Here is a 15,543-nt window from a genome sequence, read left to right on the forward strand (position 1 = left end):
CTTTATTTTCTCACTGAAAACTCTGGAATTGGAGTTTCTTGATCATTGTTACGGAGGCAAAGTCTCAACAAAAGTGTAGTTTATTAAATTATCCAAACATCGTAGGTAAACAGTGCCACTGAGAATACTGTGATGACTCTATTCACATACAACTAAGCCACATTTGGATGAAAGCATACATTACAAAAGTCAATTTAAAATAATCCCATCAGGAAATCTATGTAATGAAAACTACAAAATTGGCACAAACTTGTTTGCAAAAAGGCAACAGAGTGAAACAAAGGAGGACCTTTTTTGACATTTAGTTAAATGAAAAAATGAGAATACAACCCACAAAAGTACAATTGTCCAATCCAAATGACTAAATGTCAACGTCTAGTGCACATGCTGACAGTGAAAAAGCCTTTTTGTTAAAAATGGAACCGTTTTAACAACATAGGAAAACAAATGGAAACAGACCAAGCTGGAGGGAAAGCTGAAACAAAAACTAAAAAAATACAAAGACAAAGAAAAGTAATTGCACAGAATACCTGTAGACGTTTGTGACTGTACTTCATACAGCAAGATTATTATCTAATGATGAAGAGCAGAGTCACGGATTCCAGAGCAGGGTGTGACAACACATTTGGTTTTTGAAAACAAAAACAAACAAACAATTCTTAGAAGAACAACGGCAGAAACAAAAGACTTGCATAGAGAACTATTACAATTCCCTGCTGCATAGACAATAAACACTGCAGCAATTTATTAACAACTATCTGATGAAAATGAGAGGTTGAGATAGAATAAAACTAAATTCCAGAGAAATCTAGGCACTGTGTTTTTAAAAAGGGAAGTACTGCTAAAATATGGATTTATTCATCAAATGTTATCTGAAAGTGATCAGTTATCAAGGAAATACTGCAATGACTGGTCATAGAAAGCATTCACTTAGATTGTTGAACGACATTTTGAAACTATAATAATATCACCTAGCTATTTTCCACAGTTTCGATGTTCATGAGATATGCAGTTAAAATGACATTTGGAAATGTCTTTTCATTGTCAAATAATTGCCGTCTTCTTGGATATGAGAGATAATGACAATTAAAAATAGAAATATCTAAAAGACATCAACACAATACTGTCACATTCGAGAAGTCTATTTTAAAGCAGAACTCCCCTTTAACATATCGACCCAAAATGCAGCCATTGGATGAACAGCATTCGATGGCTGCTCAATTCAATTCACTGCATGCAAGCTCACCAAACTGGATTTGTCCCATGAGACAAAATACCAACACTGCCTTTTTGAGATGCAACCAGATTCAGTCAGAGGCTGCCTTTGGCAAATAATCCCATCATATCTACGTTTGTCCGGCACTCTATAAACATACTGAGTATATAAATGAGATGAGCATCGTGTCAGTAGATAATCCAGCATGAGGTTATTTGTAGAGACCAAACGGTTGAGTTTCAGCTGAACAGGAGGTTTTGGTTGCAGTGAGCACCATCGAGTCATACATTCAGCACCGCAGCACATCTGTACCGTACGGCTTTGGGTGGTTTCAAGAGCAGATTTGGTTATAGTTGCATAATTAAGTGAATCAACCAATCATTTGAAAAGTGGCAAAAGGTGTACAAAACATTCATTTAAACGTTTGTCAGTGATAACAGAATAAACTGGTGCAGCTGAGATTAAAAGTTGTCTAACATTCTTATAATTTGGGCAAACTAATAAATGACATTTCAATCACTGATATAGATCTTAGAAAAAGGACAGCATTGCAGAACTGAAGTTTAAATTGGAGTTATCACATTCAATTGCTTTTAGCTAATTTAACTTGTTTTAATTAAAAAGTGCTTTCAGTTCTTAGCCAGTTTACCTTTAAATGTTTCTCATTAAAATAGAAAAACTTGCATGTAATCTCTCAGTAGAGCTCGAGGCAGGTTTGAGCCATTATTTAACCACTCGTACTGTATGGTTACTACAGTCTAGTTGACACTTGAGCACAACGGTCTCAGTGCTCTACAGTACGAACATTCACTGTGTTTGTAACTTTCTTTCAATTTCCTAGGGATGAAAGGCATTACAAAATGCAAAGCACCAGCAGCAGCATTTCTTGTTTGTTGTTGCCGTTTCAGAGCATTTCAGGGCTGGCAGTGAAGCCATTTCAATATACATTTATAAAATGTACCACTTTGAAAATACTGGCACTGTAGCTAAAGGCATAGAGGAGGAACAATGGTATTTGATATGTGACATTATTTTGTGTAGAGAAGTGGACATTGCACACATCCCTCTGCACCTACACTGTCAAGAAAATGTATTTTCTTTAACATACACACTGAATATATACCTTTAAAGCATAACAAAACACAAATGCACAAAAAGCACATTGCTTTCCCTTTCTGAGCGGGGTTCCTGGTTGCTCCGGCACGACATCACGGTAAGGCGTGCAGCTGGTCTGAGAGGTTATTTCCATCGTTTTTACTGCGGCTGTTATTAAAGTTGTCTGCCAGTCTTCGGGGGGGAAAGACTGCGGTTCTCTAAAAGGTTGCATAGTGGAGGGGGTTAGGGGGGGACGGTATCTTTAGTTTAACTGCTTGACAGTCGATGGTAAAAGTAGATGTAGCCCAAGTCTTTTGGAGGCCTTTCTGACAAACACACTTTGTGGTCGTTGTAGATCACCCACCTTCAGGAAGAAAGAACATTTGTGGAGTGAGAAAAGCTTTTAAAGTGTCACTTCTCTCAACGCTAGGAGGACAGAGGAATGAGTCAATTTACAGTTTCCTTTCATTAAAACAAATACAGTGTACCTGTGTTTTGGAATAATTAATTTTCTACTTCTGGTGGGCATTAAGTTAATAATAAAACTGGTAATGATAATTGAATTTCTTGAGAAAATGTATTTCCTGAGATGGAAACACATTAAGGCAATTCAAATCAGACATTTCAATGACTATAACTGGAAAGTCCCTCATAGTGATCAACAAAGTCAGTTTCTCTACCACTGTGTATTTTATGAATAGAAAGTAGAGAAAAATGTGTTTGACCCACCTTCCTTCCTTCTTGATGTGACAAACATAATGTCCGGACATTGTGGACGCTCCCATGTGACTGATGAAAGCAAAGAGCTCATAACCTGGAAAGAGAATTTTCTTTTTAATTAGAAAATACAACAGTCTTTTAAATACAACTGTACGCAACCACTTTATATAAAAAGCTTCAGTAGAAGGACATGTAAACACCAGATATCATCAGGTTTAAAGACGCTGTTGCTGATGACAATGCCTTCATTGGCAGCATAAGAATTATGAAAAAGTGCAAACATTCAGGTATATTTATAATGATATAAATGATTTGTTTTTGCAGATTTTCCAGAATAGGGTGCGTGTTATTCCTTTGTTTCTGTTGCACGAGCACCCTGTAAGGAAAGTTCACAAAGTGCTCGATTTAAAGTGAAACAAATTAATAAAAAATTATTAAAATGGGACAGCATGTCGTCATTAACAAAAGAACGATTATAATTCTCACTGCCAATTTTTCGTGTTAGTTATTAAAACACCATTGGTATGCTAGTTTGTAGAAGCATTATAACATTGAACACATTTTCTTTATGAAGAGCGTGAACAATATGTGTGTGTCTTCAGTCTGGCAGATGATCTCAGTGCCATGCAGCACTACAATACACGTTGTGTCAGAATCCACATTAATTGGAGCTAATGGAAAACCGGCCGGTTATAAAACACACAGGTGAAATAAAAAGTCAAGAGGTCGAAAACGCCCTCTGACACTTTTTATGGACCCTGACCCCATTTTCCTTTCATGGTAACGCAGGTCTTTGTCTTGTAAGTGAATATGCTAAATGCTTCTGCTGGATGACTGTCCCAAATACCAAGCAAACTATACAACTCTTCTTCTTCCTACTATATAACTATTTTAATTCTACACCAACATAGTAAGCTTAAAATTAACCTCTGACATTGATGTGCCTTTAGATAAGAATCAATAACAAATAAAGTCAAGACAGAGTCACTCACGTCCCGGTCCGTCTTTGACCCGGGGGCCCGCTGCCTCTCGGTCCGGGGACACCGTGGAGTTGCTGTGTGAGTTGGCGTTGGAGAAGCCGTTTGGCTCCGTGTCAGCCATGTCTGAGAGGACATCACTCTCCTCTTCCTCAGGGTGGATGAAGATCCAGTCGAGTGCTCGCTCGAGATTATTATTCTGAAAAAACAATTTCCAGTTTTACTTTGGGAGTTTATTGTAATTCTAAAGCAAAATTGCTACATAACACCAGTATGTTTAGTACAGATGTTTGTCGTTTTCAGATGGGTCAGTGCGACAACATTTGTTTTAGCAGCTTACAAAATCCATTACATTTGTAGTTTTAGAAATGGACCGTAAGAGGAAGTTGCCTTTTCCTGGTAATATCTGGTGCAAATTAAAAAAGGTAGTAACAGGAAATATCAGCACTCAATGTGTTAGACATATGAAAAAAGAAAGAAAAGTTCATATTCGTACTATCCGTCTTTTATTCTGTCGCTGTTGTATCTTAAAGTAGCTAATCAATAAAAAGGCAACAATGAACATGAGAAATCATTTAGTGGGGAGGTTGCAGGTATCCATCCGTGCTTAATTCCCCTTGAGGTCTTTTGCTTTTAATCCAAAATAGAGGTGTGATTCCCGGAGAATGTCGCAAATGAAGCCGCATGCTTTTTTTTCTTCCACTCAAGGTCGAAGAAAATACTCCTCACCTAAATTTGGACTAATATTTCACACCTCCAGCCTCCTCGTGAGAAATATATGTTCTTTATTTGTGTGGAAGGCAGTGAGTTTGGTGTTATTAGGGATAGTAAACAAGGAAGCCTGGTGTCTATTTCTGTGCCTTAATAACAGTCTGCTGTGGTGTTTCTGCTGAGGGGGCAGTTTGGAATATGAAGCATGAAACAGGAGAATCAGGGGCCATTTCAAAACCGGGGGCGATAATGCATTTGCATTTCCTTTGATGCACACACAAAAACTTTAACATGAACTAATGAGATGTGATGATGAAATGTCTCGACGTGTCTTTAAGGCAGATCCTGTTTCAAAGGGATGCATTAGCGTCCATATGCTGATGGGACTATTTGTAAACACCATGTAGAGCAGGCGACTATAATCCCCTCGGACATGTACGACCTATTAAATTAACGAGGCCAGCCAAACTCGTTTATGAGTGACAGATCTTGGTCTTCATCATCTCGACCTCTCTTCAAACAACACCTCCCTTCCAACCTCTTTCCTTGTCCTGAACTGGTGACACTTTTGTTTGTATTGAGCAGGACGTTCCTCCATCCATCTCTGGTGACTGTCAGGCCGTTGTTGTTGCTGTTGTGTTTCTGCACTTCTCTTACTGTGTGGGCGGTTCTCTGTCCTCAGAATGTCTCTTAACTTGCTTTTTGTCTTCTATATAACTCTGTATTGTCTCTGTGAGTCATAGACTAAGGACTGAGCTCCACCTACAGAAGTCTGGCTTTAAGGAAGTGCTGTTTACTTTGTGAGCTCATGCATGCTGACCATCACAGCACAATAGCTCCCCTCCCTGTTCAGGTCATTTAAAACAAATCGATGTTACCACAAATCACAGCATCGGAGAGATTAGACCGGAGGTGTTTGCAGCAGTGAAATTCTGAAACTCATGTTGATGAACAAACTACTCTGGGGATTAAGACTCATTTGAATTGTATGGCAGGGAAAGAATATGCCTGGAAAAGAGGTATTGATGCCAGCTAATGGAAAAAGAAAGTGATTTATTTGTTATTTTTTCACAAAGTGCAATCAGAGTGGGCAGAAGACTGACCGTGGCTTTGAGTGCCTGGATGCTGTGAGTGCGGGGGAAGCCCATCGAGGTGAGGATGGCGATGCTCTCCTCAGGGGGCGAGTTTCCCAGCGGGGGGGGCGTCCAAGGGGCTGTCGCTGCTGGAGGGACCGAGTTCTATCATGGAGGGCAGAGTGAGAGGCTCTGCAAAGTCTGAGGAAAGAGACAGAATAAGGATGAGATGCTGTAGTTCTCCATTTATTAAACCCAATATATGTATATATTTGTGTCAGAGGTCAAAGTTCCAGATTTGAGACTTCTTTCTTCTGCTTCCCTTCGGCAAGTAAAGTTACACTCTCACAGTTAAATACAGAAGTGCAATTTCATGAGAAACTTGGAAAAAGTAACATTTATTTGCAACTATATAAATCAATATTTCTGAACATAGATGATCAAGTGAGTATAAATCACAAAACATCTGGAAAGCTGAAAAACAGATCTGTGATATTACTTTTGTTCAACAACAAAAAGAAGCAATATTGTATTCTTAAAAGAAAATCCTCCTCATTCGAGCAGTGACAAGGTTTTTGTAAACATTCATAGCCTCTGCATGAAATACATTAGAGAATCACATTTTTTCCCCTAACTTTCAAAAGAACTGCAATGTGTTGTGCTCTTTCAACAGATCGAAGGAAAGTGAACCTTAAGGACACTTACTTGACGGTTGGTCATAAACAGAGCTTTCATTATTGCACTTGCCATAAGTAAAAATGTGAAGGGACTTATCTCCCACTCCTGTCTCCATCTCAGCCTCCTTCTCCTTTCAATTACCCGTATCATAGTTTTTTTTAATGGTATGGTAAGAAGGCTCTTTTGCAGGCAGAGAAATTACAGACACAATTGAACAACTCATGTTTGTGTGTCAAGTTCAACTTTTGCTAAATTGGTTATTATTTAACCTCTAACACAAACTCTGACAGTTTCAATGTTTATTTAGATCTCATAACAGCCTTTAAAGACATTCGTGAGGTTCATATAAACTACGTCCCTGCTCAATAAGACTGAAGTTCATTTTGTTACCACAATTACTCAAAAATATGATAAATAAGTTTAAGTTGCCTTGCCAGAAAAGTGCTTTGGAAATGCATCCTTATATAAAGACAGTTTATATTTGTAAATGCATCACTCTCAGGTTCACCTCATTCAAAGAGAAATCATCTAAAATGATTAAGTGAAAACTGCAGCGTTTTACTGAGGTTATTGAGCTTGAATGCAGCCCATTCTGCAGATCCATTAGGCCAATTTAAAAACTAACAGCAGAGTTAGTGCTGCTCTAAGGGCTGCTCTAATTTCTCTCCACTGTAGAGGCCCTTTACAGCCAACCAGGGAAATAAAAGTGACACGAATCGACGCCTTTGGGAGCGTCTCTGCTGCTCAGAGGCTATACAAGAGACAAAGTCAGCTCCTAAAAACTTTTTTGGTGATAATCTCTCACACATACTGGCAGCGATACACTGCGGTACACAAAATAATGCAAAGTCTGACACTTGCAAAAACAACGTAATGGTAGAAGGGAATATGTGACATAATCTCTCACTTTGAATTGGCTTAAAAAGGGTCCCATACAAATAAACATGCCTCTGCTTTCTTTACTTTCTGCAGAAATGTTTTTGGCAGGTTTGCATAGGCATGGCCTTTTGCAGAAAAAAAATAATGCAACACAAGCTTTACATGAGCTGACTGGCTTTCAGAAGCGATCACATTCTTGGCCGACCATTGTGTTACTTTGTGAAGCAGCATGTCCATGTCTTTTCCTAATTTATTGTTGATATATCTTCCCCTTTGACGTCTGTGGACTCAAAGCTGATAATGACATTGTGTCTCTTCAGTGCAACTTCTCTTCTTGTTATGGGTTGGGTCTTTTTGGGTCAAGGATACTTTTTTACCCCTCCACACCCACTTAACACGCCCTCACACACGTCCTATTTTTTGCCATCATTATTTGGTTCTGAATATTTTTTACTTTTAGCCCCTTACCATGAATTTGTACATTAGTTACTTCCAGAATTCTTTAAAGGCAGGATGGCACCATGTTTTTTGTGTCAATTGAGACTGACTATAATATTCTAGATATCAGCGGACAATAGCTCCATAACTGTAGCCAGATACAGTTACAACCTTTGTTAAGCCATCAAATACCCCCATGTTACACTCAGTGGTTGCGGTCAGCAATGTAGCAACTTAAGCTCAGATATGTGCTCAAAGAACATTACAGACCTTTCTGAATCATGCCAACACTTGAGTCTAAACTCTGTAGGGATCATCTTTAACGTTATCTAAACACATCACATTGTAATCTAAAGTAAAGGGCCAGTGTGTAGTATTGAGGGGGATCAATTTGCAGAAATGTAATACAACATGATTTCATTCAAATATAATCACCTTAAACGTAGTGTTTTAGTAAGTTGAGAATGTGCCCTTATCTACATATCTAAGTAGCCTAGCTCAGAAATTACCAATCAAACACTGCTCTATAGAGGACCTTTCGCAATGTTTTATGTTACCTGAAGGCCACCCTAAATCTCAGAGATGCTTGTAAAACTGCAGGAACACATGCTGCTGAATACATTTCATTGTTTCTAAAATAGTTTTATGGAAAGGATTGCCTCTCAGTGAGGCTAAGTTGGTGAAATACACCACGGCATTAATTCGTTTTTACTCTCTGAGGCTCATAATCGCAGATTTGTAAAGGGATGGGTGAGCAGAATGGTATTCAGTTTGATGCAATCTGTAACCACAATGCTAGGTGCCAAAAAAAAGAATCCTACTTTTAACTGTTAAGAACTTGTTGACTTCTGCTTCATTTGTCTTTCTTTTGGTGTGACTGTCCACATCTCTATATTTGTAATATGTTGTTTTCATCATTTTTACCTGCTTCTAAACCCAAGATACAGAGTAACAAAAAGACAAAGAGCCTTGTCTACTAATGCATAAAAGATGTTCAAATAACTTTTCATTGTACAAGCCATCCAGTTCAACATGGTGTTAGCGTCTTATGCCTGAAGATTGGATTTGGATTCAGTGACTTGCTCGTCTTTCTGCTTCCAGTAAAACTATTACTTTAGGTGCAGATTCAGTGGTTTGGGTTGTGCACTCCTACTGTATGTGCTTTTCAACCAATATGCCGATAAAGGCTTTGACCTAAAATATAAACATTTGTGTCTGTTGATCCGTTATTTGAATGCAGTGAGGTTCCTTACCAGGCTCCTCCATGTGGGCTATGATCCAGTTGAAGGCCATCTCGGGGCCCATGTTGCCCGTGTAGTAGACCGCCTTCCTGCACGCCTCCACCGGGAAGCCCATCTCTGCCAGCTGCATTGCTGCCGCCTCGTCTATTTCTGGAGCTGGGGACACAACAAACTGACATCAATAACTAAAAACAAAGCAGTTGCTGATTCAACATCGCCGTTCACCTTTCAGATTCAACCACCAAACAGATATGCGATGGTTCTCTCTTTGGGCCTCATTAAACAAAGATGCCAGAGGAGAATCAGCCCTGGGGACTTTTCTTATTGATGGGTTATTTATCAGAAGGGGAAATTAGTCTGGCTGAAGCAAACGAAGCCATGAAGAAAAGTAAAGTTTGTTTGGAAGTAGAGAGCAGCTGCTGCACCTGCTCGAGTATATGTTGTGCAAGGTTTCGCTACATAGCATTCATCAGCATTACTTGGTTCCCAAAATACATTTCTACATGGCAATATATCTTTTAGAAACGTTGCACATTCAGATACAAAAAAACATACATCTGGTATAAGGAAATACAAATACTCACAGTCTGCAGAGCCCATGGAGTTATCTGAAACAGAAGAGGAAACTTAGTTCAGGTGAGTGCACACAATGAGATCACACACTATCTCTGGTTGTTCTGAGTTCTCTTTTGCTTGTATGTTATTTTGTGTACTTTTACCTAACTAACCCTAACATCATGTAAACATAGAGAGTTATTATACATCTATCAAAAATCACAGATGTAAGAAAAGTGGGATTAGTGATTGTTCAGGTAGCCAAAAGAGTGATGAAGACTCTGAAAAGGACAACTGATTTAGTCGATCACACTGAGCGAAGGGATGGGCTGAAACTAAAAATGCAAATCCCAAACTTTTTATTGTTGTGTTCTTTAGATTTATCTTTGAGGTTTCTTTGTTTACATGATCTGTCGGTGTTATATACATTTTTAAATCCTCACTCAAGACTAAGCTGAAATAAAACTCAAGGCAATCTTACACCATGCTAACAGGCCCCAAGGCAAATAATGAGCTGTTGTCTACCAATTAACGCCCTGGTCTGACTGACCCCAACTTAACTCAATACACAGTTTTGCTGCTTCCACCTAATTTGTTCTAGTATGGCCATTAGCTTTTTATAGCAAATGTAAACAAATGTATGATACTTCTGTAAAATGCACACTGCTGAAGCGTTTACTTTTCCTTTGTTATAGTAAGTTTTAACATTGATATTTCTCATGTGGGCACAAATGTGGGCTTCTGGTGTTCAATTATAAAATAATTATATAAAAACACCCCTTTACTATTCAAGTTCGATACAAGATAGGCTAAGAAAATATTTTTGGCGGGACCCCATACTTTTCACAACTTCAGCGACCCCTGTTTTTCTTAAAACAGAATAAAATCCACATCCTGGCTCTTCTCTAATATTTCATATCATCTTCATCTGATAGTTTTATAAAGTAAATTACAGTTTTTAGTCATAGTGTTGCTTCCTCTCATTTTTTGTTATACAATTATGAAACAGATCATTCTTCATTTTAAATGCCTCGTGGGTATTTGAAATTGAAAAGTGCCTGAGTGTTGCAGTTTAATCTTGAAGAAAACAATCAGATTATAACCATAGCCAGAAATCAATTTCTGTAATGTATGTGAGCACTTTGTAATTGTTTGTTTTTGTGCTTTAAAATGAAAAAATATAATCAAATGATACTTTTTTGTATTCCATTTTGTTAATAGTCTGGAATAATTGAGTGAGTGGATGATACACCAGCCAATGAGAAGTAATGTGGGTCTTCCAGCAAAGACGATTTGTTCGGTGCTGTGTAATCAATGAGGAGCACTGAAGCCTTTTGGAGACAGAGGGGTGGCCAATGATTAATCACTGCTGATGCTAGCTGGGGGATAATGGACCAGTAGTTCATTTGCAACCAACAAAACCCATCATATAAATGTGACATAAATAAAATCTGAAAATGCTTCGTAAACAGCACATCGACCTCATCGACCTCATTTAGTTTCACAGTTCAAACAGCATCACTTCTAAACTGGTACCTCTAGGAAATAAGAAAGGAAGCTCTGACTGAAATGATTCAAACTTACTACATCCAAACAACATTTACACTTATTTTTATGAACCGCTTTCACTGTGGCCCGCTAAAATAGCTGCATAGCTTGCTGCTGTTGGGCGTGGATATGCAATGCTGCCTAAGCAAAGTAGTTTCAGCTCTAAAGTCCTTAATGTGCAGCAGTCTGAAGAGTTTTAAGCAAATACTCCACTCTTCCAAGAAGCCAATTTCATGTGTTTGTAGATTGAAGATAACAGGTACAGCACATAATATTCAGTCCTGAAATATTAAGGCATACTCAGACAAACATGCTCGGAGTCGTTCTGAGTTTCCCGGCCTAAGAAGCAGCCGGCTAAACGATTCTGTAAAGCTCTGAGAAGTCAAAGCTCCAGAGTCTGTCAATGTGTGAAGCACACAAAGGCTTCTTGCTGATGTTACCGAGTTTTTGGCTCAGGACCCGTTTTTTGGGTGTTGTAGTTGGAGATGGCACAGAACACTTTGTGCTTCACGCCTGCTAAAATATTAAGGAGGACACGGATAACTTGATGGAGCTGAACTTTGCAAACAACCGAAGGAATGACAATAACAATCACAGAAGAGACAAGTTTTTGTCGTTAGGAAGAGAGGCAGACAAAAAGGCTGAAGTACACTGTATTCGTGTGCTGGAAATATCAATAAGCAAACAGTATGATGTAACAAACCAACAAACGAAAGTAACAACAATACTGCTTGGGATTTAAAATGCACTCTGTAGCTTCTAGTAGGTTATCCCCAGAGCCCGAGGAAGTGCATTACAAGGGGATCTTATAAAATCATTATAACTTATTAGACTTAGCCACACTGTGAACACAACAACTTTTCAGTAATTGATTGAGCATGCCTTCCCGAAGGATTCCATTCAATATGGCCTTAAAATAAAACCTGAGTGGCTTTGAGCAGAACATCATATTAGAGTCAATTTCACAGATCATTTGTCTCTGTCACAAAAATACCTTACACCTTCTGAAAAGGGTGCTAGGCAGCAGCTTTGGAACAACACACATCTGATGTAGTTCTCAAAGCAACACTGCATTTCCACTTGGCAAATCGGATTTATGCTGTCTCATATATTGAAGATGTGTTTAATATTCTGTATACTCATGCATATAATAGAGTAGGCACAATATGTGTGGTTATCTGGGGACAAATAAAAACAGTTGCTTGGAGAAAACAATGCCCTTTAAAATGAAATTGAACATGAAAGGCCAAAAGTGCCCGCAGTAGTTGAGAGCGCCGTTTGCTGTTTTTATTAGCATGAATGCAAATATATCCCTGTAGGACATGGTAGGTGAGTCATACAGTCTATGGTCATAGCTTGTGACCAGGGGATCCTTGTCAGTGGATTATGGGTTAGGTTAATGGAGCATTTTGATTTAAAAACAGAAATATATATATATATATCTTAAACGGCACCAAAAACTCACACTAGGGGTTACAGTATTTGCAAAAGGACCATAGAATGATTAAAGAGCAAATGAAGGTTCCTAATTTAATTATAGGTCTTATCAAGGTGTTATGCCTTGTAGAACCACCTAAGTGTGCTGTATTAACACATACACACACACACACCCACACACACAGGTGCATAAAATGAAGTTGTTCTGTACCTCTGGTGTCTTCAGCTAGCACGATGGGAGGCAGGAGGTCAGGCAGCTCCTGTTCACCGGCCTGCAGCCCTGTGGCTCGCATCCGACTCAAATCCAGAAAGTCTGGGACATCAATGGCCACATCTGTGCAGGAACAAGCAAATACAATCTAACTGAGCAATGCATCCCAAAGACAGTAATCAGAGCCTCCTGAAACTGTGGTTCTGAAAGCATCTGTAGAATTACAAAGGATACATCAAGTAATACATCTCAAAATACATTTACAAATTGTTCTTACAGCAATGATTTTTTAAACATATCTCACATGTAAGTAACTTGATCATAAGAGATGTGTAGTGTGTTTATGTGTCTAAAGTTGCAGGGGAACCATTCATTAGTTTACACAAATGTGCAGTTTCACCTTCTACTGTATGTGCCTTGTGAATTGCTGATTGATGATGCCCTCTGCTGGACAATTATAGCACTATTACAACTACTTATAATAACCGAGTTACAGCACTGGGGGCATCCAGTAAAAGACAGTTTAGGGGGGGTGGCAAATAGTTACCTATTTTCTTCGGCACCCAGTCAACCCCAAATGTGAATTTCTTAATCTGCAAAATCAGATACTCAGGGAAGGTGTCGAAACGGGAAGTTCTGCAGAGGAGATGCAAAGTGAAACAAATATTACAAATACAATTTAATTCAAAGATGTGAGCCTAGGAACAGGTGGCCCTTAGCTTACTTGACTCCAGCTGACTTGGCCTGCAGCGCTGAGCTCCAGAAGTCGGGGACGTTGTCTGGCTCTGTGAAGGCCTGCAGGCAGGCGGTGAAGGGGATCCTGGCTCGAACCGGCTCAGGAGGAGCCCGCATGTTCTCCTCTGCTTCCCTTCGCTTGGCCCCGTATGCCAGCAGCTCCTCTGGTAGGAACACAGCAAAAACAGACAATTTGAGCTGTGCTAATGCTAATAATCAATACAACTCCAATACTCACTAATATTTTTTATTTAAAAGAAAATCTGATTTGATACAAGATAAACGATCCATTAAAATTATTATTATTTAAGTTGTTGAGGATTATACAAGACCATAAGCATTCACTTTGACTGTCAAACACGTCTTATAGGGGTACAGAAAATATGGATTCATGAACAATCTGTGCTATTGTATTAGCTGTAAAGTGTCTCTACTGTAGGCTATTTTTATTATATGTACAGCACTTTGGCTCGACTAAAAATCGTTTAGAAATGTGCTATATAAATAAAAATGTGTTTAAGAGATTCTCATATTTTTCTGAGGCGTTTCACAAACAGAAATCAATCTACATTTTCTTTTTTAAAGAACCTAGGTTCTGATACTGATAATTTTCTCAAATACAAAAGCTTTATAATCTCATACACACTTTACACTGCTTCAATTGTATAATTTGCACACAACCTTGACTAATGTACAGCAGAAAGGAGGAATTTCCTGAAATTGCCACCCCTATGTACTGAATTTAAAATGCATTATATATCAAATGGTTATACCAAGAATAAAAATCACATAAAATCATTAGATACCCAAACATTGACACCCCTAATGTCCCCCCCTCACTCTGAACCTCCCAGTCTGGCGGCCCTGACCTTCTGTGCCCTTTCAGAGGAGGAGCTGCTGAGCTCCAGCAGCTGGAGCCACCTGAGACCAGCATCCTGCCAGCTGGATCGACCCGAGGCAGCTGTGGGCCCCTGCTGCTGCGGGACATTTTGTGTGTACGGGGGCTCCTTTACCTCGATTGGTGGCCGCCTCAAAGGGAGCTGGCAGCTGGATGCAGTAGTCGACCCGCTGATTGTAACGGACCCGACGAGACTGGCAGCACTGGATTCGCTCCTCCACCAGGAAGCGGAAGGCATCGCTTGGATTCTCCGAGCCTGCGCTGTTCCTCTGTGAGACAACAATGAGGATGGACAATGAGCAGACAAGTATAGGCTAGTGAAGACAAGTGAAGGCTCCCACAGGATTGTAGTTGACATCTTCGTAGATTCATCTTCTTATTACAGGCACATGCATTTCCTAACATTTGGACTACCTATGCTGTAAAATGTATTATCTCTTCGATTTACACACGGCATCTATTGCACGTCTGTCCGTCCTGGGAGAGGGATCCCTCCTCTGTTGCTCTCCCAGAGGTTTCTCCCATGTTCCCCTTAAACTGTGGGTTTTCTCTGGAAGTTTTTCCTTGTACGATGTGAGGGTCTAAGGACAGAGGGTGTCATTTTTCTCATACTGATATTCTGAACAATCTGTGCTATTGTATTAGCTGTAAAGTGTCTCTACTGTAGGCTATTTTTATTATATGTACAGCACTTTGGCTCAACCAAAAATCGTTTATAAATGTGCTATATAAATAAAACTTGATTTGATTTGATAAATATCAATAACGAAATAAGTCAATCAGATTACACATGTTTCACATTGATAACAGACAATAAGTATTGGTGAAGAACAGTTTATTTATTCATCAAGTCATCTCTTATTTTAAAACAACCCAATGCAATCCTAATGGCAGTTAAGCAGTCATGTGTCCCACCTGCCTCTCAGATTGTAATTGTATCGTTTGCTTTGCTACCAAATGCACCAATAATCTCATATAAACTTCATTAGCCCAAAAGGGTTTAGCATTTTGTGGTCTAGACACTGTTACAAATAATGTTTAGAGTAATGTCTGACTATTCTGTTTTTTTTTGCAGTTTCAAGTCAAATGTACTGTTTATTTAAAATACTGCATGTCTGCATAAGAGCAGTG

General features: G+C 39.1%; 1 protein-coding gene across 1 annotated transcript in view; it reads right to left on the minus strand.

Annotated features, from left to right (window-relative positions):
• Positions 1-62: 62 nt before the first annotated feature.
• The window catches only part of usp13 (ubiquitin specific peptidase 13), a 33,144-nt gene continuing 17,663 nt past the window's right edge, over positions 63-15,543 (minus strand). Inside the window, 11 exon segments of the mRNA XM_034229788.1 lie at positions 63-2,675; positions 3,041-3,125; positions 4,024-4,207; positions 5,823-5,903; positions 5,905-5,993; positions 9,041-9,184; positions 9,613-9,636; positions 12,780-12,902; positions 13,327-13,415; positions 13,504-13,678; positions 14,528-14,681. Coding sequence (XP_034085679.1) covers positions 2,579-2,675; positions 3,041-3,125; positions 4,024-4,207; positions 5,823-5,903; positions 5,905-5,993; positions 9,041-9,184; positions 9,613-9,636; positions 12,780-12,902; positions 13,327-13,415; positions 13,504-13,678; positions 14,528-14,681 — 1,245 coding nt within the window. The 3' untranslated portion in view covers positions 63-2,578.

The sequence above is a fragment of the Gymnodraco acuticeps genome, unplaced genomic scaffold (assembly GCF_902827175.1).
Source record: "Gymnodraco acuticeps unplaced genomic scaffold, fGymAcu1.1, whole genome shotgun sequence".
NCBI lineage: Eukaryota > Metazoa > Chordata > Actinopteri > Perciformes > Bathydraconidae > Gymnodraco > Gymnodraco acuticeps.